A 23,095-nucleotide genomic window follows, 5' to 3' on the forward strand; every position below is an offset into this window, starting at 1 on the left:
CTAAGAAATCTGCTGGTTTACCATTTTGTCTTGACATGTTTGAGGTTGTCTTTTGAGCGCTTTTCATTCAACATTACATAATCAGGCTTTCATTTCAATCCATCTTCAAACACCATATGGGCTGATCATTTACATCCCTCTTTAGTAAATAATTAGTTCTAATGTGTTACTGTTGCAAAGATGAGAGAGTTTGTTAGAATCTGACATACCTTTGATCCGCCTGGACTCCTTTCTCTGGCTGGTTTTGACACCCGGCTGGAGCTCGGCCTCTGCTGACATCCTCCACCGCTGAGTCCCTTGTCCTGCTCACAGCAGATCCACCATGGGTTAGCAGCACTCAAGCTAATCCTCCCAGCTCCCAGTGTCCGAATCACTCCGGTGTGTTTCACAGTCGCTCTCTAGTGAAGAAAATCTCCTTCAAATCCATGGTGAGACGTCTGGTACTCCTCAATAACTGAAGACCCAGCATTGAAAACTACTTTTTCGTCACTATTGGCCCATTGTGTTTGAGTAATGCTAAACAAAACATAGGAAATATGATTGAATTATGAGCTGGGTGATCCTCTCAAGAACAGCTTCAGATCAGATTTGACATCTTCTGTAGTGTGCATGAGTTCTCTCCGTGAAGGTCAAGTATCACATGGTCCACCGTTGCTCTTTTCGGAGGGTTCACCTATTGCTCAGGAGTAATTCCCCTCGAGGGAGGCTGCAACATTGATTGAATCAAATATTGTTCTTCACAGTAGGTCAGGAGTGGATATTATTCTTTGGTAGAGTACTTCAGATGCAGTCCGACAGCCCATCACAGTCACTTGCTCCGAGCACTGCAAGGCAAGGAGACAGGGAAGATGGTTAATGTTAAGCTGGAGGTGGTTAAAAATGAAAATGACACATGCCCCTTGATCACTCATTACAACATTAATTTAACATATGAATTGGCAGGCACCAATTTAGCAAATCAACAAAGATGTTATTATCTCTTCTGGATCATCAATCCTTAATGAGAGTGCAGCAAGTACTTGCTGTTCGGCGGCCACCCTTGAAGAAAACCTGCGGTGAAATATTTGACGCTCTTGTTTTATGTACTGCTTATGAGTAAATATGGAACATTAAAGCATGACCGGTGCTTCTGTGCATGCAAAGCAAATTTTCAGAAGATGGATTGTTAATGCTTCCAGCGCGGGCCAACAGCACGAGAGGAGGGGAAGTAGAAGAGAGCGGTGAATGACAGGCTGTTTGAAAGCAAACTGTGGTGGGAATCCTGGCACAGCCATCTATAAACTGGAACCCCCACATTGTGCTTTAATGCCCTTGAATCATCCACTGCTAACACGGGGGCCATGCCAAGCTGGCACCGTGGCTGGCACCGCTTCTGTTGGCATGGTGATGTGCCATTGTTGGAGAAAGAGGCCTTCAGCCTACACTGGCCTGAAAAGAGCTGCTGCACATCGAGCACCGGGCACACATTGTCCCGCGTGACATTGTATGACATTGTGGGAACGTGTGGAGAGTGAGTAAGAATATGAGTGTCATTTATTGATGGATTTAGGATATTTCTCTTATTTTGATGGGATTGTTTCAATAGTTTTTCAAAAAGGTCCATTCAGGAATCATTCTCAAAACGGCTGAGCTATTAATGTTGTGGTGCAAATTCAATGTATTGATAGTAGCAATGTTAGCTGGTGGTAACTAACTTAGGCACCAGCATTCTTTAACTGTGACAATTATCAGGTTAATTTCCAAACTCACCACATACTCAGCTTTGTTCTATTAACTTCTTTCTCTTTCTCTTTCTTCCCTATTGACTCCCTCCCAATAACAAAACTGAATTAAATGAAGCCTAATTTGAGGTGCCTGAATAAAAGTAAAACACGATGCATGAAAAATTCAAACAATTCTGAGTCCTGTCTCATTAAAATTCTGTTTCAACTAAATGGCATTTTCAATTATGTGTTGAGGGAAAAGTATTTTCTTCCAAATTATGTTTGCAGTGCATCACAAATACGTTTTTAATCTGCACATCTTTATTGTATTGCTTTCCAGTCGTTTCCAAAATGGTTTAAAGAGTCTGTTTCAACCCAAAGTGATATTTTAATAAATCTAACTTCACTGTAAGAATAACACTCCCACATAGGACACAAACCCTAGTCTACTGTGTTAAAGTCCTGTAGCTGACTTATGCCATCATCCTCCAAATATGGATCCTGGGGATTTTTGAAACTGGAAACATTTTATACTAGACCATACCTTTCTGTTATGTTTCGTCAAAATGTAATTGAAATTACAGTTTATTTGTATGGAAATGTAGTTTCTACAAAATAGGATTACAGTGCTTCATGGAATCAGTGTCCTTGGTGCTCTTGATAATCCTTGTGTTAGTATAAAAGCAGTTATATAATCAACATTGTATTTAAAGTAACATTTATTTAAGTGAAATTCTAAAGTACTTTACTTGAGCATTTAAAGCATTTAAGTTATAACACTTTCTACTTAGACTCCACCGTGTTTCAGTGGGAACTATTCTACTTTACACTCCGCTACATTTATATTAACGATTACTAGTTACTTTACAGTGAACTAGGACATGATAATAATGACTTCTGTAAAATGCAAGTAGTTGCTTTGCAGTAAACTAAGCCACCTGACAGGATATGAAATAAATAAATCATCTCTTTTTCAGCCTACTTCAATATTTAAATGCTGTTTTTATGTTAATGCATCAGTAATAATAATCCAATAGCATAACCCATTTTTGTGTTTATTAAATATTTTTATATTTGAAGTTCATTTTGCTGATAATACTTTCGTGCTTTTTCTTAAGAAAGGTAACAGAGTATTTCTAAGCTGTGGTACTGCTACTTTTACTGAAGTAAAACATCTAAATACTTCTTAGTATAACAGAAAAAACATCCATAGACAAATCCACTGCATGTTTAGCAGTTTAGATAGAATATCATGGCCACTGCTTTTGAATAGAGATGCGCCTCATGAGTTTTTATAATGTAATTTGTCATTGCTTTAGCTACACTGAATGCAATTCCATTAACTTTAGTTCATCTCAAAACTGAAATGATCTGTATGTTAGTTTCATTGTTGAAGTCAAGGCTATCAGCCACTTTGTGTTATCTGAGCAAACCTTGAGTAAAAATGCCTATACTACCATTCTAGGAAATGGTCTTTGTCTTCAGAGGTCCTTTTGTGAGCCAACAGATGTTCCCTGTCTGCAGAATACAGTTGCATAGCAGTGATTTGTCTATAAAATAGTTATATCTGCCTCATTCCCCTGCAGCCCACAAGTCCTTCAACTCTCCTATTACTCCAAAGTGAACTGCGCAGTTCGGACATATTTAATTTCTTTGAACAACAGCTGGTCACAATTCATGTGTGCTCATGAGGGAGATAATGTCACCCAGACCCAGGAGATGGAGCACCCATGAGTACGTCTCAGACGGAGCCTCGGAGTGTCAGCAGCGGGAGAGGTATTTTCCATGTCACAAAGAATTTTATCACAATGTAATTTTCATTACCGACGAGGGAGATGTGCCTTATTGTATCAGAAGAGCGATTTAATGTGATGTACGGCTGCTTTTCAAAACCGGTGCTATCTAGGTCAGCCAGACTCCCCAGTCTGCTCCGTGTTTTAACAGCTCCCACTGTCTCTTAGGATTTGGGTCAGAGTTAACGAGCATCACTCATTTTTCGAGCTCCTCTCAGCTGTTAGCGGATGTCAAAACCCCCCTGACAAAAGCCGCCATTTATTTATTAATTTGCTCGTATTAGTCGTACCTCTCTCAGGTGCAGAGGAGAACTTCCTTGAGCAAAGTTGGGCTCATTTCTGCTTGCATGTCTTTATTTTCCTCCATAAACGAGATGGAATATCCTGAATTTTTAACCATCGAACCAGTTTATTGAGCAAAAGCAGGCAAGTTGTAACATTAACCTGATGTATGGCAGCTCTCACTTCCTTCACATTAAGCACATCAATCACTCAGGCTATTGATTTTTCAAGAGAGAAATTTGAGTGTATACCTTCACAACAAGCCCCTCAGGGTAACCTACAGGTACATATATCTTGTTATGCAGCCTCAGTGCATTAGGATGAGATGTTTCCATAATTGTGTAATTAATGTAGCATACAAATGGGAATTTGCTTTGCACTGTAATTTATTTGCAATTAAATGAAAACTTTACTTTATAACTGATTTATGTTGCAGAAAAACAAAAGGCTGTAATTCCCAACAATTACATCGAGTCGAGTTCTCCAGTCGACTCCGTGGATAAAAATGATTCATTAGTGTGATCCGTTTCTCAATCATGTTTACTGTCTCACAGATATAATGGGCAATCACTGAGCACGAGCTGATTTTTAAATCAGATCATTCTTGAGATTCTTCTAAGCTCCAGCATTCCAGTAAGTAACATTTCCTCCTGAGACTGGTGTTTAATAGACTGCACAATCAACCTCATATTGTGAGACAAGCCTCCGTGCATCCTGCTACTGATGAGTAACAAAGGTTGAACAGCCATCTATCACTGGATATGGCCAATTACACCTCCATTCACTGCGGTCCCGACGGAAAGGCGCAGTCTGTGCTCTCCAGCTTGCATGTGACTGCTGAAGAGAGGGGAGGCCCCCGTCCCCCGAACCATCTCCGTCTCTTCCAGGCCAAGGCTGGCATGGCCCGGGGCTGGTGGAGCGTTTGTTCGACAGACCGGCTTTGGCACCTCGCGCTGGTCATCTTTGTTACAAAATGCCTCCCAGCTTATGGAGTGGGACACGACTGTCACAACCTGGCCTAGCAAGGCTCCTCTCTGAATAGCCCTGCTGCGCTACCTTGTGTCACCTACACAGCCAAGGACGACCAACTACTCTTATATCCACTCACATATCTAAAGGTTTTACTCTAAACGTCTGTGAAATGTTGCATTCGTACATTTTCTTCCACATCAGCTCTTATCACAGTCTCACAATCAACAATAAGGTCGTGTCATGCGGCCTTACAAGTGCCAGATAGCCCTTAAATCTATGATAAGGTTAATTTGCTTTTGTTAGACTAATTAGATTCCTGACTAGCCAGTGGTTGATTGGCAAATGGGTCTTCAGGGTAACATTGCAATCTATTAACATTTCCGACCATGTGATTTGGCGGGTTAATCACGTTACACGCTATTATGGCTGTAAGACCACAGAGAAAATTAAAACAAAAATGCAAAGACATTTTCTACCATGGAAGTGGCTCTTTGAGGCTCTGTTAGGGGCTGTGGTGCCTTAAGCTAAATGCTAATATCTGGATGCTAACATGCTCACAGTAATAATATTAACATGCTGGTATGAAGCAGGTCATGTATACTATTTAGCATGTTAACCATCAAGAATGTTAACATTGTAACATTTACCACTAAACTGGTGGATATTAGTTCTATAAAAACAAAGTCATTGGTGCTATAAATTAACTACCTTTCTTTGTTGTAATGAGTAACGCCATGCATTAGTTTATGCAATTTTAGTTTAGTCAGTCACTGATCAAATTTGTACACTACTATCTTACTTCCTTTTGTTGCCACGGAACAAAACTAAAAAAAATGAACTCCAAAATGCATTCACACCAATTCTCTTTTTCTTGTACTCCTACGAGCTGTATATCACACTAATATTGTGTGCCCAGTTTGCTGTTATCAGACAAAATGCTGCACAGGTGTCACTTGTCATGTACCCTCAGTTATCATTTACTTATGTACTTTGAATAAAAAATACTTTTCTACTGCAGTTTAATTACATTTAAAAAAAAAAAAAAAACTCTATATAGTCTGACTTATCAGATGCAGACTGAGGGTCTAAGCCTGCCATTGGCTGCACTTTTGTCATAGTCTGCTATCTGTGTGTTTCCATTTTCAAAATCCCCGTCAATCTGGGAAACAACAACAACATTCTCCTGGTCAACAACCTACCACACTGAAAATGTCAAATTTTTGCAGAGGATTTGGGTCGTGCAGTAAGCCGCTGCTGTCCGCCTTTATTTTGCCGCTGTTGTTTTGGTAGATTATCCATTTTAATGACAGTGCTGCTCTCTCTGCGTGCAAATGTTCGACCAAAACAATCCCTCATCACTGTCGTGAGGGAACACCGCTGGATCCTCTGCTTAGCTCTGCCCAAGATGACTGTGATTGGTTTAAAGAAACACAAACGTGTCATAGTGTTTTGTTCTCACATGACAGAATGAAAATGAGGTGAGGTCAGACCATTCTCTGCTGCAGAATGAGACCAGAACCTTTCATTTGACAAGAAAACTTTCATGACTTCAAAAATAACTCCAGGTTATGCAATGAGGTACAGCCAATACATGCAAAGTTAAACATAGACTAAAGATCCTCTGGGCAACATAAGCAATATGATAAAGGAAAATTTAAAGGCTTGTTAATTTTGGTCATGCAAAATTAATCTAACTAGATACTTTTCTCAGCAGGCAACACTGTAACATAGAGAGTTATATTTTAATGGCAGTGATCTTGTAATGCAAAAAGTTCATTTTAAGAAGTGGTTACTGAATGTTGTGATTAACTACAGTAATGGTGAAATTTTGAAATGATATTGGTGTTATAGGAACAGTTGTGCTTTTATCGGTCTATATTTTGTTGCCTTGTGAAGCGCAATTTTTTGAAGAGTGCTCTGTAGATACGCATTATTTTTATTATTATTATTATTATTATTAAGTGATCACCAGAGTTATTACTGTTCATCCTGAAGGAACCACAAATGTCTGCACCTAATTGTCCAGTAGTTGCTGAGATATTTACAGCAAAAAACAGGAATATGAAATTCATGGTGGTTCCAGAGCGAATGTCTCAAGATCATTACTGTTATTTGGCTTCGTCCTCTGGGGACGATGAGCGTTGATGCAAAACTCAATGCAATCTATTAAAAGTGATGCGTTGGCCAACCAGACAACATTCATCAAGCTGCGCTGCTATCGAGGCTGAATAGCAAAAGATGTTTGGAGCATCAGGGCTAAGGAGGATGACTCTGGTCATAATTTTCAGTGAAGAAATTGAGCAAATTAGCAGGATTTCATTATGCGAGTAAATGTGAATAACATAAATATAAAATGGAAGTATAAGAAACAAGGGGGATTGCTCTGTGTTCACACTGAGCTGTAAACTAAACCATTCCTTTTGATTTCTGCATGGATGGCAAACCTGAAATATTGCAGCCAGAGAATAGAAGGACCTCTGCTTTCTCCTTCTCCCTTCCCTCTGCCTCCCTGGCCTTCCAGGGGGAACCGATAGCCTCTGAGCTCAGGCTGTTCAGCCACGGCCCATTAGTTCACCTCATTCTGACAAGATGGAGGGCCTCTGACGATGGAACAGTGAAGTGTGCGAGCGGAGGAGGTGGGGGCAAAGAAAATACATACAAAACAATATTCCGTTTGGGCATTCGAAGCGCTCTCATTTACTTTCTGAGGGGAAGGAGAGGCCTCATTGCTTCGGGTTCAGCGGATGCAGCTGGTAAACTAAATGTGTTGCCACACAGTTGCTTTGCTGTGCAGATTTATGTCAGTAAAGGCCTCTGAGCTGTGCACTCAGTTAGGCGTGGCTCCAGCCTGGTCAGGCAGTGAGGAGCTGCCCTCTGAAGTGCTCCTGCATTATCCTTTTTACCAGCTCAGCTGCAGGATAACTGGGCCCAGTTTAGAAGGAAGAAGAGTGAGGTGGGGATGAGTGTGCGTCTCTCTGTGTGTGTGTGTGTCTGCGATACATGACATAAATGAGGAAACAGACTCCCAGCAGAGGTCTCAAGATACAAATATTAATGGGGTTTATTTTAGAAGTTTGCATTTCTTAGGCTGCTTCTGCCTTTATAACAGACATATTCAGGCTAATAAAGTGTCACTAGCTCCCCGTAGTGACAGTAAACAATAGCATGAAAACAAGATAGGCTACATTTCCTCTTTTATTCATCTAATCACAGTCCCATTGCATATATAGCAAAGTCTGGAAACCGGCGTGCGACTACTGGACCTCTCTCAGAACAGTTAATTGCTGAATGTGGCTCTCCAAAACACCTCCTCTGATGTTACTGTGTGGCTTCCCCAAGGAGTCTTTAATTTACTGTTGATTTGGTTTGTTGTTGTGCTGTGTCTCAGTGTCTGAACAGTGTGTTAAAACAGGCTATTTACCACGTTGGGTGGAGGAGAGAGAACTGGGCGTGCTCCAGAAAGGCCTGGACAAACACCATGTTACCTCATAGCCAATCTTTTCTCCTTCTGTCTCGCTTTGCTCTCTTTTTGATTTTGCTTTGTATTTATCATTCTTGATCTCTGCAGAATGCTTTTTTAAAATACTCTTTCAATTCCATTTTTACCTCTTTTTTTCTCTCCCTCCTGCCCCTGTTCTCATCTGCCCTCTTTTTCTTTGTCTCCCTCTCTTCCAACATAATGCCTGTTTGTGAAAAGAGGTTGAAGCACGTTTTATTTTGCCGGCACCCCCCACCCCTGCCTTCTTTTGTACGTCACAAAAGAGCTGTGGATACCTCGGTTTGGTCATTATTTCATGCAGAGAGTAATTAATGAGACAATTAGGGTTTTTTCCTCCCTCTGTGTTCTCTTTGAACTAAATAAATAGCCAAAAGGTGTCCTCTTTAATTGCACATGGGTCATGGATATAATTAAGATACACAAGCAGCCTCTTCATGAAACTCGACTGTGAATAACTGTTTCACAGTTTGTTGTTTTGACGATTCAAGTCTTAAAAGACATGCATTTGATTCAGAAACATTGTGGACAGGTAATATGATGATCAGTCACAATGGAGATCCTGTGTGGTTGAGATGAAAGACACCCTGATCAAAACTGCTGAGCACAAAAATATTACCTGCTGTCTGCGAGGCAGCATTAATGAAGCTGAGGGGATGCACAGAACAGCCTTCTTAAAATGGGAACCTTTTGTTTTTCTGCTTGCTGTCACAGCATCTCATCAACGTTCTTAGAACATCAGGGAGTTTTTTCATTTAAGGGTGTTTACATGGACATGGGCGTTGCGGTTGTTTTCAGAGGTAAACATGTCCCAACTTCAAAAACCTGAACAAGGTCTTATTCTAAGGAAACTCAAATATGTGTTAAGTGTTAACACTGAAGAAAGCAAATCAAATTCATAACTTTTCAAGTCTACAGCAGACATGAGCTGCACTCTTTTGAATTCTTAAATGTCAAACAGCTTAATCTGATCTATTTTCCATTTGTTGGCAAAAGAATAAAGTTGTTAAAGCAACACTGATCACTTGATTCGGACATTATCAACCCATTAAATGACCGTTATCAGTTGCTATCGTGTCCAAAAATATCGACAACAACCTCATACTAGTAGGCTAGAAGTTTTGGCATCATCTATTGTGATGACACATAAACAGAAAGTAACCCTGAAAACATAAGGAACCTCTAGTGGTAGCGTGAATCACTGGCATTAGAGCTTTTGAACATGTATTTTGACCTAAACTGATCTTTTCCCAAACCTAATCAAGTAGTTTTAGTGCCTAAACTTGACAAACGAAAGGGAAAGCAAAACCTAACTCAAGGAACAATATGAAAATAATGGTCCCAGACAGGACTCAAACTCCACTCTCCTGAGTGAAAGTAACTCATGCCTCCTTCACATCTCTAATTCTCTGATGTGGACTTTTGTCACTCTTTGTACGCACAAAAATGTGGCACCATGGTTATAAAATGAGGTGATAATGAATTACTGATCTTATTAGAAGGTAGAGGACACCGCTGTAATGAGAAATGAACATACTGTATTTCATGGTCTGATAGCCTAGTGGGTGTACCTGTATTGATATATTACCTTTTAAGCTGCTATGGGAGCTTACTAATTTACAAATGGTTTGCCTTTTAATTTTGAGTCTTGTTTCTGGCCGCCTGGCAAGTCAAACTTTTACCCTCTTTTAGCTCTGTTTTTGGTCTCCTCCAACTCCAACTGGTAGCTAATTCCGACCTGTGCCTTTCTGATATTTGGGGCTGGGAAGTTAATGTACAGTATGCTTTAGAGCACAGCGCTCTGCTGGGGCTAAAAATGATGCTATGAGAGCAGTGAGCATGAACCAAAACAGTAAATAGCTTCAAGCTCAGTAAAGCCGAGGGGAGCTGCAGATTCGCCTGCTAATGTTCTGTAATTTCATCTGAATGAGAAACAACTGGCACTTTGCTTTCACATTCTTTAACATTTGGTTATAATGAAAATTTGACCTCTTTAGGTTGTTATGATTAAACACCAAGAGTTATCACTTTTACGTTATTTTGAGTTTTTCAAGAAGCGAAGGGGAGGATCCAATGAACATTTTTATAGAGCTGGCAGGGCCTTGTGATGCCAATAATTTCCCTCCAGTCCCAAAGAATCAAACTTGTTTGTGTCTTATGTTCAAAAGTGACAATCCTCTCCATTGCTTATATATTTGTCAAGGTTGTATGAATAATATTTCAGATTCTATTTGCTTTCATTTTAATCTTCACCGCTTTGTGAATTGGTAGAATTTGGTCCTGATGAATTTGTGTCAATCCAAACTGCCAGAAAGATCCCTGAATGAACTTATAGGAGTGAATAACAACAAATAAAAAGAAAACTTAGCAAGTTCACCTAGATAACTTTGCTTTAATGACTCTATTAGCTATTTGCATGCAGGAAAAGGCAAAGAGAGAAACCTAATATCCCAGTTAGCTGCATTTTCCAGTGACATGATTTGTGTTTGCAGCTGCACTGTAAATATAATTTCCATACAGTCCTTTAAATAATTTTCCTCGTCTCCTGAGGACATCTTTGTTGTAGCTCATCTTCTCCCACTGTGAAGTAACAGGTGTCTCGTAAAGCTGTACATTAAAAGTATCCTAAAGAAGACACATACACACTTTCTATTCCCCCGACTACCATAAAGTATGTGCGGGTGTAATTAGTGAATCTCCCACCACACCTCAACGTCTCTCATTAATCTCACATGAGTGATTAGGCTGCTGCCACGTATGGAACGACGGGAGGTGTGAAACTGGGTGTGAAACTGTTGTCATCTCATATGTTATCGCACTCTGGAGACTGGGAGGATTAAACTACGCCAGGCACAGCCCATTGGCAGCTAATCATGCTGCTAATGATAAGTGAAATATTCCACTGCCTCTCATTACAATGGCATCGCAAGGTCAAGATCTCACACAGATCGCGAAAACACACAAGCGGCGCCAGTGTTGTCTCTGCGAAGAGCTGCTTCCTCCAGTGTTTTGTGTTGTTTTCATGTAAACCCGTAAGCGGAGGCTGGATACGAGCCTCAGTGAAGCCTTCTGAATATGACACTTGATGGCTGATTAGAGCAAAGCATCAGGGTGGTCTCCGACTGCGCTGCTCTGATGAGAAGTGATCTAAAGGGTCTCGTCAGAAGACGTCATGCTGACCGCTGTTGCTGTGCCAGATGCTTGCTGCTCGGCGCAACTCCACATCAAAAATACAGAAGATCTTCCCTGCAGCTACAAGACAGATCTCTGTTTAATTAAAAAGTGTTCACAGTTCCAAATCAGAGCAACATTTAGTAAAAAAGTCAACTGTGATCGGCCATTGAAAGTGAAACATTCCTCCTATATTTTATTTGAAACTTTAGCTTTGTTAATCACCTATAGGTTTCCCTCACCTTGTCTCAATAAATAAGATGTAGCTGGAACAATAATGATGCACTAACAAACCAAATCCACATTGTTTATTCCTTCATGACGGCCAGTCTAAGGGTCAGCTTCCTTTAGAACTGCATATGACTCAGGACCAAGGCCGGTCTGGTTAAAACAAACCCAGAGGCCTCATCTTTAGTTAGAGAGAGCAGCAGAAATATTAGCCCCGGGGTGCCCAACCAGGTTAATCCAGCCCTGCACCAGGAATACTTTTACTTCTGTTTTATTCACATCTTCCACAAATGGCAGATATTTACCACATGCAGTTAGCAGTCTGCAGAAACCCAAGTAAGGAATAATGTTTGCATCAGTCATGTGAAATTAAGACAACTTCTAATGAAATTATGTTCAACCAACAAACTACATCGAGTTACATGAATTAGCTTTTACTCTATATTCAAAGGTATTTTTACTGAGGAGTCTTAAATGTCTTAAATTGTCCAGACATGTTAAGATAAAGGAAGGTTTTGAAATCTTGAATTCTACATGAAGAAATTTGAAGCTGTCAAACTAATTTAATTGAATTACCTCAACTTAAATTTAAATCAGTTATGCAGAAATGAATTTAAATGAAAAATAATTTTAAGTTGACACAATTATTAACATGATGTCAACACAACAAATCACAATAATGTTTGCAACTTATAAGGTTTACCGAAATTAGTAAACTTGATGCTATGTATTGCAGTCATGCATTTAATCAAATGATGAGAAGGTTCCTTGCATGATTTTCAGAGTAGTCAATAAACAATTGCAGGATTAGCTTGATGTCTAATAAATAGATTAACATCTTGTTGGTTGTATTGGTACAACCCTGTCTTATGAAAAATTACATTCTTGCACACTTAACTGCATTCTCATTTTATGTATTGAAAGAAACTTAATTTCTCCCTAGAAGATAAAATTTGAATGCTGTATAAAATGCTTCCAGTTTGAAAATGCTGCAAAGTCCATGTTAGGAGTCTGGAACAGGACTTTCACCTTGAAGACAAGGATACCCACACAGTTTATCTAATTCTCATGTTACCAGCCCAGTTATCACCTCTAATCATTCTCTTACGAAAGGGTCAGCAGGGACCTCCTCCATGTTTAAGTAGATTCAGTAGTAGCCCATTAGCGCCTAATTTAATTGAGTTTGGGCCTCGTATCAGAACATTCTTACAGTATTATATTCAATTTCAGTCTTGCTTTGACTTTTGCTTTCACTTGCTGTTCTTTAGTTTTTGTTTGGTTAAATTCAGGCACCAAAGGTGCTTGGTTTGGTTTGGAAAAGTATCTTGGTTTGAGTTAAAATAGACCCTGTTGCTACGTTTACATGTTCCAAAGGTCCGTTTTGTGCGTTTCCAGGGTGATGATTCCACTGGAGGTTTTTAAATGCACTTATATGTACACATTTGGATAACAGAGTGCAAAATTATTCGTAGACTTAATTTTTGTTTTCATTTGCTGTTTGGTTAGGTTTAGGTTCCAAAATTCCTCAGTTAACTTTAGGAAAATATGGTGGTTTGGGTTAAAATATTACCCATTCACCACATGTTTGGAGCTTCTCTTCCATTTTCAAGGTTACAAAGGTGACAAATCAACCCTAACATATAATAGGTTGACTAAAAAAGGTGTGACAACAATAGAAATGTCAAAAATATGTTGATTAGAAATGTATTTGTGATACATTACAAATAACTTCATCCAGTAAAAAATAGACTTTCTTCAAAACGTAACAGAGAATACAGGTTAACTGCATCACATTTCCAGTCCTGTAACCTAATGGTCTGTCCCTAACCTAATAAGTGCCTAAACATAGTCAGAAACTATTTTTAGTTGCTAAAAGCAGATATTGTAAAAGAAATCAAACATAGTGATTTTATTTTCTGCATTAATACTTTGTAATTTAGCAGACGTTCATTAAAACATGGGTTTTCTCAGCATGTTGATAGAAAAGAAACTTGTATCGCTCCTAAGGCAGCTGCTACCTTGACCAGATCTCAATGGGAGGTAAAGTGAAATGACTGTAGGTGTAGCCAGAACCCAGTCACATTATTTATGTTTTATCTTTACAGTGTTGCAAATGAAAGATTAACACTCAGAAATGATGTGTTTTCCTGTTTCCTTGTCCTTGTCCTCCAACTTGGCCACATAAAAGAGATTCTCCACTCACTAAGCAGTTTATTTGCCACACAAAGCTAAATCTAATTCAGTCTAATCCAGCAGCCCAGTGAATCCTCTCTTCACAAAGGTTACACTGTAATGTTCCTTTTTTTTTTTGTTGAAGCCGCTTCAGAGGAGGTGGTGATTCAACTTTATTAGCGCTTTCTTTTATATCAGACGGAAACATCACAGACTACAGCCTCCAAAATGGCCTCTTTCATGTCTTTCTGATGTGTGGGAAAAAAAAAGTTTTGCCGTCATTTAGAGAATTTGAGAACTGTGAATTATTGAAACAGGTGGAAAGCAGTGCACTCAGTAAGAAAAACCATGAATCAGTGGATGTGAACTCACATGAGGATCGAGTCTGATAGCTCCTCCGGGCTGAACTGAACATCTCGATTACCTCCGGGGGACTGAAGAAGTACGGCAGTAAGGAGATGTGGCAGATACAATATTTAAATTGACTGCCAGTGGAAGGGGAAAAAAAACTGCGGCTAAGCTTATATTTGATTGCATATTTTATAGAACACAAGCACAAATGCAAGCACAAGTGCACCTCAGCTACTGCGCTGCCTACTGCTGCCACGCTGCTACAATCATCGGCCACATATGGAGCTCCTGTCCTGCCTGTGGGGGGAAACAGGGTTGTAGAACGGGATGAAACTGAAGGACCTCACTACTTAGAGGTGATGAATGCTCTGCTGCTTATGGAGCCTCCTGTAGTGCATCTGTGAGAGCAGATGAATGGGGAGGAGAGGCTGATAAACTGGGTCACACGAATGTAGCGTTTCTGGGTAATGCGGTGAAAACGCTGGAGGAGTGCAGTTGGGTGGCTGCACGTGCCTACAACTGGGGCAGGGCTGCTTCAACTCCACTTGATTTCCCTTTTTCTCTGGCTGCTCTCGTGCTGCTGGCGTTATTGAAAAGTTACGCGTTTAATTTGCAAGGAACGTGCACGGATGTTCCCCCTTTTCATGAAGTTGCTCGCCGAGAGAAGTCACTTAAGAAGAATTTGTTCGTTTTCAAGCTCAAACAGATGTAAGTTCACCTTAAAGCAGGCACAAATGTGGAATTAGTTGGTGGAAATTATGCACTTATGACATTCTAACAAAAGTCACATAGCTTTTAAAAGTTTCCACCTAAACCACGTGTTTGGTTAACAGTACTATTAAATCTACCAGTATTGTGTCCGTGGTATTAACACAAACTGGGTCACTTTTGACCCAGGTGTAGATTCAAGTGTTTGATCTTCTGTTTCAAAAGAGTGTGAAAGAAAGTGGAAAGTGAATGTGAAAGAAATTCTCTATGAGTCATTGACTGTTTTATATAAAAATCTATCTACATTTATGGATTTTTGGTGACTCATCCTGCTCTCAGGGCCCTAAATTCATCCAATCTAATGTGATTTGGGATGAATAGCTACGCCATCCCATCGTATTGTGGGAGGTGTGTGGCTGAGGGGTAATTTATTAATTTTTATCATTTTGTACCTCATTATATAATGGAAAGTGAGGCTTAAGCATCCCTTTGCAGCTCTTCATAAGCCTGTGTTCTCATATCTTCATTTAAAATATATGTAAGATAAAAACACTAGGAGCAGTCTCACTGTTCCTTTCAAGGTACATGAACTAAATTATTTAAACATCTGTGCAATATGTAGAAAATGACCCGCTCTGACCTTAAAAATGTCAGTCATATCCATATCATACGCCAGCTCGCATCTACAGATGGAAATGTGAGGACAGCATGTGCGCATGCCACATCACCTCGTATCACATCTTGTTGTGAGCTTGGTGTGTTTGTTGCCCCGAGGAGCTGCTTTCTGCTCAAATCTAATTTCATTAATTTCTGTCAGTGGAAGGGGTTCGGTGGGGTAGGGGAGGGCATGCAGGATGAGGTGAGGGGGTCCTTTACCTTGGCACAGATAAGAAGACAAACTAGATTTGAGGGCGGATAGATCTTGTCGGCAGCACATGCCGCCTCTTGGCAAGGGAAGAGAAGTCGATACCGAGCGGGGGCCTATCTTACCTCCTAAGATTTACAGTATCTGGAGCTCCACAGTCTCGTACTTCAGTAGATGGATGAGCATTTCAAACGGTGCCAACTGGCACAACATGAGTTGAGCTGAAGGTCATTGTGACTCATTTCCAGCTCAGAAGCTGGGCGGCTGGAAACAGAGCTGCTAAATCTCCGCTACTGACTTGTTTTAATAGTACAAAGACGACGCCTCTGTGGAAAGGAGCAGACTGCAGCCTTGTGTCGGTACTGTACGCCACCGATGCAACACACATGCACAGTGCCAGAGACGGTTGAGAGTACAGTAGTAAGGAGTGGGTACAGATTGCTGTCGAACCTCGAGGCATATGGCAGGGCGCCCCATGCCTCCCAGCTAATTGAGTCCTAATGAATCATTGGTTTGGCATGCTACACGTCCCTTGTGATGGCTGGTGTCATTGATGCATTGAAGATGCCCGGTCCTCTGGAAACGAAGCGGGCAGTGATGGCTGCTCCCGTTGAACATACGAGGCGGGCCGACACTGCTGGCTTCAGAGCGAACACTTCACTCACTCACCAGATGTTACAGGCCAAGGCACAAGCAGTACTAGCCACCCGGCTCTGCACAATGGGAAATAATTGTGTGATGGCCTGGCAATTCACTGCCCCATTTGACTCCAGTAAAGCGCTATATAGTGGCGGGGTCAGCGCCTCATTGTCAACTCAACAGGGTCAGCTCGATAAGCTACGTGACGGTGGGAAAACACTTGAAGTCAATGATGCTCGAATGCTGTTTTTGCATAATTTACACATATATCTACAACTGGCCAAATTAAACAACAACAAAGTAAACCTTGACTACCATTAGCAACAATTACTGACCTAAATGTTTGATTGTTCCCATTGTTCTTCTCATTTCATTCCAGTTCAGCAATAATAACTGAGGTTTGATCCAGAAGTGGATGTCACAGTGGAAAGACATGTAATAAGATATGAGCAGAAATACAATTGCAAATGCTGTGCAAGATAATATCCTCTACTCTGTGGGGGATGTAAACTGTGAGCCTATTTTCAGTCTTATTTCTGAAAAGTGTCTGGCCAGAGCATACAGGAAAGAAAATGTTCGCTTACATGTAATTTCAGATTTTCAATTTTTGCAAAACTGTCTTGTTGATGTCATGCAGAGATTTCTTGATAAGCGAGTCTTGTTTCCATTATGTTGCTCCGTCTGACGTCTATCCAAGCTAAATATTTTGCTTCTTTGCAGGATGATTCTGCTGCAAGATGTTAAAGCAACAGTTCAACAGCATCTCTTTGTGAGAGTTGCATGAGAAAATCAACACCGGCGACATGACGTTTTACTAAATATGAAGCCGAAGCCAGCAGCTTGTTAGCTCATCTTAGCGTAAAGACTGGAAACAGGGACAAACAGCTAACTTGGGTCTCTCCAAAACTGCCAACCAACAAAGCTCACTATTTAACACTTTTTATCTTTATTTAATCAGCAAACGTTCACAGTTTTTTGTGGTTTATTCAGCAGATTATTTACTGGTGTAAACTCAAAGAAGTTACTCATTCGAGCCAAGAACTAGTCCAACACACAGCTCTATCCAAAATGCAAAACTGATGTTTTTATTCCCTGATTTGTACTTCCAAAGCTTGTAGTTTGAGTCCTTCCCTGCTCTGGACTTTACATGCACCTGTCATGTTGATTCCATTCCCAGCAGAGCCTATGCATCATTCAGTGTCCTACAATGCACCACAATCTGAGCAATCTTTCCCCTTTGTTCGACTGAAGATCACCTCTGACCTGCCTCTGCCAGGGGCCACTTTTCCATTAATGAATAGACTAAATGTGATAAGGCCACCGGCAGAATGAGAGCTCAGACACAATCTTGCAAGCTCATTAAAACTACTCTTATAAAAGATTTAGGCCACTTTGGCAATTGCGTCTGACGCTGAAGCGCTACATTACCGTCAGTGTAGCTGTTCGTTAGATGCATCATCTCTGAGCACTTGGGGAAATCTTTAGGGAGTTCAAGTTGAGGTAACGCCAGTACGATATGAGGAGAAACAGCAAAAACAATAATACACCGCGCTTTTAGCAAGACTCAAGGTAAGAAGCAACAACTACAGCAACAACCCCAATGATGTCAGCAGTGCAAAACAACAATGAGCTAAAAAAGTTCTCCCGGTATTTTTGTAATTGCGCTGAGATAACATGAAAAGGAAATATCCAAACCACCCGCACCATTTTATAATAATTGCAAAAGGGGAAAAGGCATTATGGTCTTAATCGGATAAGATACAGCTCCCATATCCACTCGCTGGTTCTGCTGTCAGGAGCTAAATTAAGTGTCTTGACTCCACCGGGAGACCCAACAAAGAAGCCCTTACTGGAGAAGCTAATTCTCTCTAGTGTTTTGTTCAGCTCCATCTTAAGCTCCGCAGCTCACACTGGGCTGCAAAGAACCGTCTTGGGATGGCAACTGGAAATTGTAACTGTACGAGCATGCGTGTGCACATGTGTCCTACAATCGAGCCAGCGAGTGCAGCTTAGGATCTGTTGCAGAACATCCTCTGTAAGGAGATTAGCAAAGGCAGTTGGCCGATTGGCAGAAGTCGCCAATGAACTTTGGCACTATTGTCAAAATATCAGATAACGCTGACCTTTGCTCACATCCCGCCAAACAGGACTGAAGATTATTTGAGCAAAAACGATGTAGGTGAACCACATTCTTGCACCAGCAGCCCGTTTTCTAGCCGCTAGCTGTTTTGTTTTGCAGTGCGATGGCCCAGACCTACGTACCATTTACTCATATAGGCCTCCTCTTACATGAGCACTCGAGCAGAAAACACAAGGCATAGTGCCAGACATATGGTGCCGTAATGAACTTTGCATTTGAACTGGTAATATTGGCTCATCTTCAGTTTCACCCACGGATGGTTGGGTTCTGAGAGGTTACAATTATGAAAAATGCATAGAGGACAGATACTAAGCACTCAGAATGGTGGCCTCCACTGAAGATGACTTGGGTTGTGCTTGGAGATTAGTCTTCCAACTGAGTAATTTCTTAAGTATAGCTACTTTCATTTCAAATTTTTAATGATAAGACTTGAATAAGTTGAAATGGCAGCAGTTTTACTGAAAAAGAAGTTTGGACAGTAAAAACCCAAGCAGGTCTCATTAGGAAAATACAAAAAATTGGCGCAACTGCAATCCATGACGCAGTTCAAACGCCCCCCCACGCCTACATCTTCCACGACTAACAAGATCGTCTCCACCCCCCCTCCACCTCTTCAACACCATGACCCCTGAACTTCGTTTCTGACCAGAGGACTCGTTTAAAGGCCTATATGCTCTGGTTTGGAGCAGATTTTTTTCCTTTTTGGCTCAGCGCTGCCGGTGCCGCTGCGCCGCGCCGTGCGCTCCCATCCATCCGTTCATCCACAGGTAGGCTCCCGGTGAAGCCTGCCGAAGCCTTTCCCCCTAAACCTCTCCCGCACACAGATCGATACATTTATCAACATATGCGTCATCATTCACTTTGCATCAGAACGCACGCACCCGTTTGGAAGATGACTTCGTGCTGTTGCAGCAGAACATCTCTTCATTTGAATATTTGGGGATAGAGGGAGGGAGGGGGAGTACAGACGTGGTGGTGGGGAGAGGGGGGGGGGGGAAGCTTTTTCACGTTTTATTACAGCCTTATGTATCTTTACATGACATTTTATGGCCCGAAGCGACACAGACCTGATGGCTCACGCATCGAAATCATCTCAAAACGACAAGTCAATTCCTCATTTGTGCGCAATTCAATCTGGGACAGCGGGTTATTTGACAGGCGACCGGCGTTTGCGCTTTACAGGACTCCACATCCCAAATCCACCAAAGCACCATCGACGGATCAGGTTTATTTCTGATCACATTTGTCTCATTTGACTTGTCTCTCAGTGATCCGTAGCGGACTGTTCCGCAGCACATTCGGCGGCGCAGCGCTTCCATCCTATCCATAAATCTTGGCATGTCGCTGAAGCGCCTCGCATCCCTCAAAACAAGCTGCACACTTTAAACAGAGAACAAACTGACATATCAACTCACCTTTTCTCAGCGGATGTTCCTCTGAAGTCTCCCATTTATGCGTTTTAATCCACATCTGTGTCCCCCTTCATTTGAGCGCTCGATTTTTCCCCCCCAATGAGAGAGAGACAGGGAGAGAGAGAGAGGGAGAAAGCGCGTTTAAGAAAATCCATTTGTTAATTCCATTTGCCGGACGCGTAAGGTGAAATCACACTGCCTTTGCTGTGTTTTATCTGTTTCAAAATTCCTCCATAATTCTAAAAAAAATAATAAAAAAATCCCATAAAACATCTATCTTCTTTTTTTCTAATCTTCTTCTCCTGCACTGAAGTTGCCTGGTTACCCCTATTTCTCATTCAAGGAGGCTGAAGCGCTGCATACAGCGGCCAATCATAGAAGCAGCCGGAGAGATTAACTATTTCTTGGCTCCACTATTCTAGTTTCAGGCTAAAAATGAGGAGAGTAGGCGGGGAAAACCGGGCCCCCAGTGACAGAAAAAAAGAGGAAAAAATTAAAATGCACAGAGAATAATGTAGAGAGAGAGTGGAGAGGAGAAGGGGGGGAGATCCGTTGGAGAGGGAGAATGTGTGCAGATGAGGGGGGATGGTGAGGGGACGGAGGGAGATTAAACATTTTTCGAAAAAAAATAAAGGATTCTGGAGAGGAGGAGGAGGAGGAGGGACCAGTTGCCACTTCTCACAACAACAGAGATGTAAGTGATGAATATTCCGGCTCTTACAGGGCTGTTACGCAGTCCTGTCTTTAAGGATCACTTCTGTATCCGCACACCTCCAAAATAAAAAAAAAGCAATCCATCAGGGTAATTGATCATCCCCCTTTAACCAGCCATCCATCAATTTAGAGCCTTCCCCCTCCTCTTTTCTTCCCTCACCCCCCTGTCCCACTTCGGTCTCCTCATCACAGGCCGTATTGATTTCAATTTCCTCCCCAACTTCAGCTGGGGTGAAAGGTGTAGTTGAGCGAGCCAGGTTCTGTCGCTGCTACACGACACGTGGGAGCACAATGACCCCCCACCCACCTTCTTGGTCTTGCTACATCCAGGTCAAGCCCCCGCCTACCCGCCTGCCGACATCACCCGCCAACACACCTCTACAGCGGCCTTGGAAATGTCAGCGGTCTGCACACTGGTGGCTTCAGACCGGCCTCCACGGGGTGCCATGCAGAAGTGCTGGAGCATTATGGGGGAACAGTCGGGGGTCCTGACAGCGAGACAACAAGCCTCTCAAAGCAAAGAGTGGGTGAGGAGGGGGGGTGACAGTGACCCATGTTTGTGTGTGTGGTGGGGGGAGCATGAACTGTCTGGAGAACATTCCAGCAGATGTGAAATATACTTTTTGCTACCTCTTACACATCCATTTTTTGTATTTTGAGTCACTTTTAAACGGCCTGGGTGCCAGTAGCAGGGAGATGCCAGTCATATGACACTCATGCTTTGGCATAAAAGCAGTTCACAGTCGAAAAATAAAGTTTTATTTTAATTTTTTGTTGTTGCTGTGTAGCTGCCACGGCGTATGACGGACGTATCGCTGGCTGCGCTCCATCCCACAGATTACAAATGAAAACAACAGTGTTGGGGTCCTCGCTGCCGGATGAGAGCAGTGTGTTCGTGTGTGCAGTTGTGTCTTTAACACACACACACAGGCTGGCAGGAGTACGCGCACAAACACTTAGCGGGTTGATTGACGCGCAGCTCTTGGCTTGAGCACAGCTTAATCCCGCTGCTTTCACAGATGGACTCAGTCTTCCTCTTTTTGTCTGGTGTCACCAGCAGTGGCAGTGGCATGTTATACACACACACAACACACACAACACACACACACACTGTACAGCACCATGTATTTTTGTTTACTGGGGAGGGAGGCTGCTGTGTGGGTTCTAATCCCCTCCGTAACCCTCCCTCTCTTTAGCGGCCACCCCTGCTACCGTAAACACACACCAACACACACACACACAAATGCACACAGGCATCTACTCTTTGGTCATTATAAAAACAAAGGAGGTCAGTGTCAGCGGAGGCATCAGGCAGCTGGGTCCTGTGAGGCGAGAGTTAATCCTCATTTTCAAGGCCCACAGACAAAAAGAAACGTTGCAGATGAAACACTGCACACAAACACGTTGCTCTTGTGCCACCTTGTTCATCCATCCGTCCACCTTCGCAGTAACAGGAGGTGTTTTCCAGTCCCTTCGTTGGGTTGCTTTGGTATAATTATTATTATTAGCGTAAATCGGGGGGAGGGATTTCCCCCCCTCCTCCCCTAATCATATTCCACTTCTGCAAAAGCTTTGATTTCCATGTAGATGAAGCGGTGTTGATAACAACAGAGAACTGCCCCGGAGAAATGAGGCAGAGTGATAAGATAAGGCGAGCAGATCCCCCGTCCAGACAAAAAAAATAAAAAGACAAAGAGGGGAGTCATCACCCACATGGCGGTTAATCTCCATTCAATCCAGAAGATTAGTGAAGTCAAAAATTCTCATCGCTGCTGCACGGCAAATGATTAGTCATCTCCCCCAGGGGAGACGGTTAACTGGTGGCCCCCCTGTGAAACCTTGGAGTGAAAAGTGATCAATAACTAGTTCCTAGTTACAATGACAGAACAGCGGCTTTCAGATTACAACACAGCATGTATTTCAAGGGTCAAAACATGCTTGTTGCACACACAGCACTGATTTGCCAGCCTTTCCCAGCCCCTCAACAGTTTGCTAAAGACTTGACCACTAATTATCCATCCATTCATCTGCATTCTTGACACAACAACAGTCACAGAATGAGCGTGTTGTCGAGGAGAGAGGCCTGTTTTCTCTGTATTGTGCTCCGTCCACACTGAGTTCTATGCTAATGGACTGTTTTAATCAAGTCTAATCGTATTGTGTGTGAGTGATTAGCATTCAGGGAGGCATGGCGGAGGAGAAGCCTGACATCGATAAATGACATGTGACCCCTGACCCTGACTACTCCGGCTGCTGAAAAGTTCCTCTCCTTTTATCGGCCTCACCGCAGGCCTCTTCATTTCCTGTAGCATGGCTAATCATAATGTGCTCAGACGGCCGTAGGTCTGGAGGGTTCAGCTCTCAGAGGACCCACAGCACCTGTGGTAAAGTAGTGCACATGATTATCATAGAGGGAAATAAGCAAGTTGTTCAACCGAACATGTCATCT

At 42.0% G+C, this 23,095-nt stretch overlaps 1 protein-coding gene across 1 annotated transcript in view; it reads right to left on the minus strand.

Moving 5' to 3' along the window:
- The window catches only part of LOC111587142 (uncharacterized), a 59,992-nt gene extending 39,502 nt beyond the window's left edge, over positions 1-20,490 (minus strand). Inside the window, exons 1-2 of the mRNA XM_055014292.1 lie at positions 19,936-20,490; positions 210-824 (exon numbers count right to left, since the gene is read on the minus strand). Coding sequence (XP_054870267.1) covers positions 210-279 — 70 coding nt within the window. The 5' untranslated portion in view covers positions 280-824; positions 19,936-20,490. The remainder of the gene's footprint in view (positions 1-209; positions 825-19,935) is intronic.
- Between the last annotated feature and the right edge of the window lie 2,605 nt (positions 20,491-23,095).

Source organism: Amphiprion ocellaris, chromosome 10 (genome assembly GCF_022539595.1).
Source record: "Amphiprion ocellaris isolate individual 3 ecotype Okinawa chromosome 10, ASM2253959v1, whole genome shotgun sequence".
Classification (NCBI taxonomy): Eukaryota; Metazoa; Chordata; class Actinopteri; family Pomacentridae; genus Amphiprion; species Amphiprion ocellaris.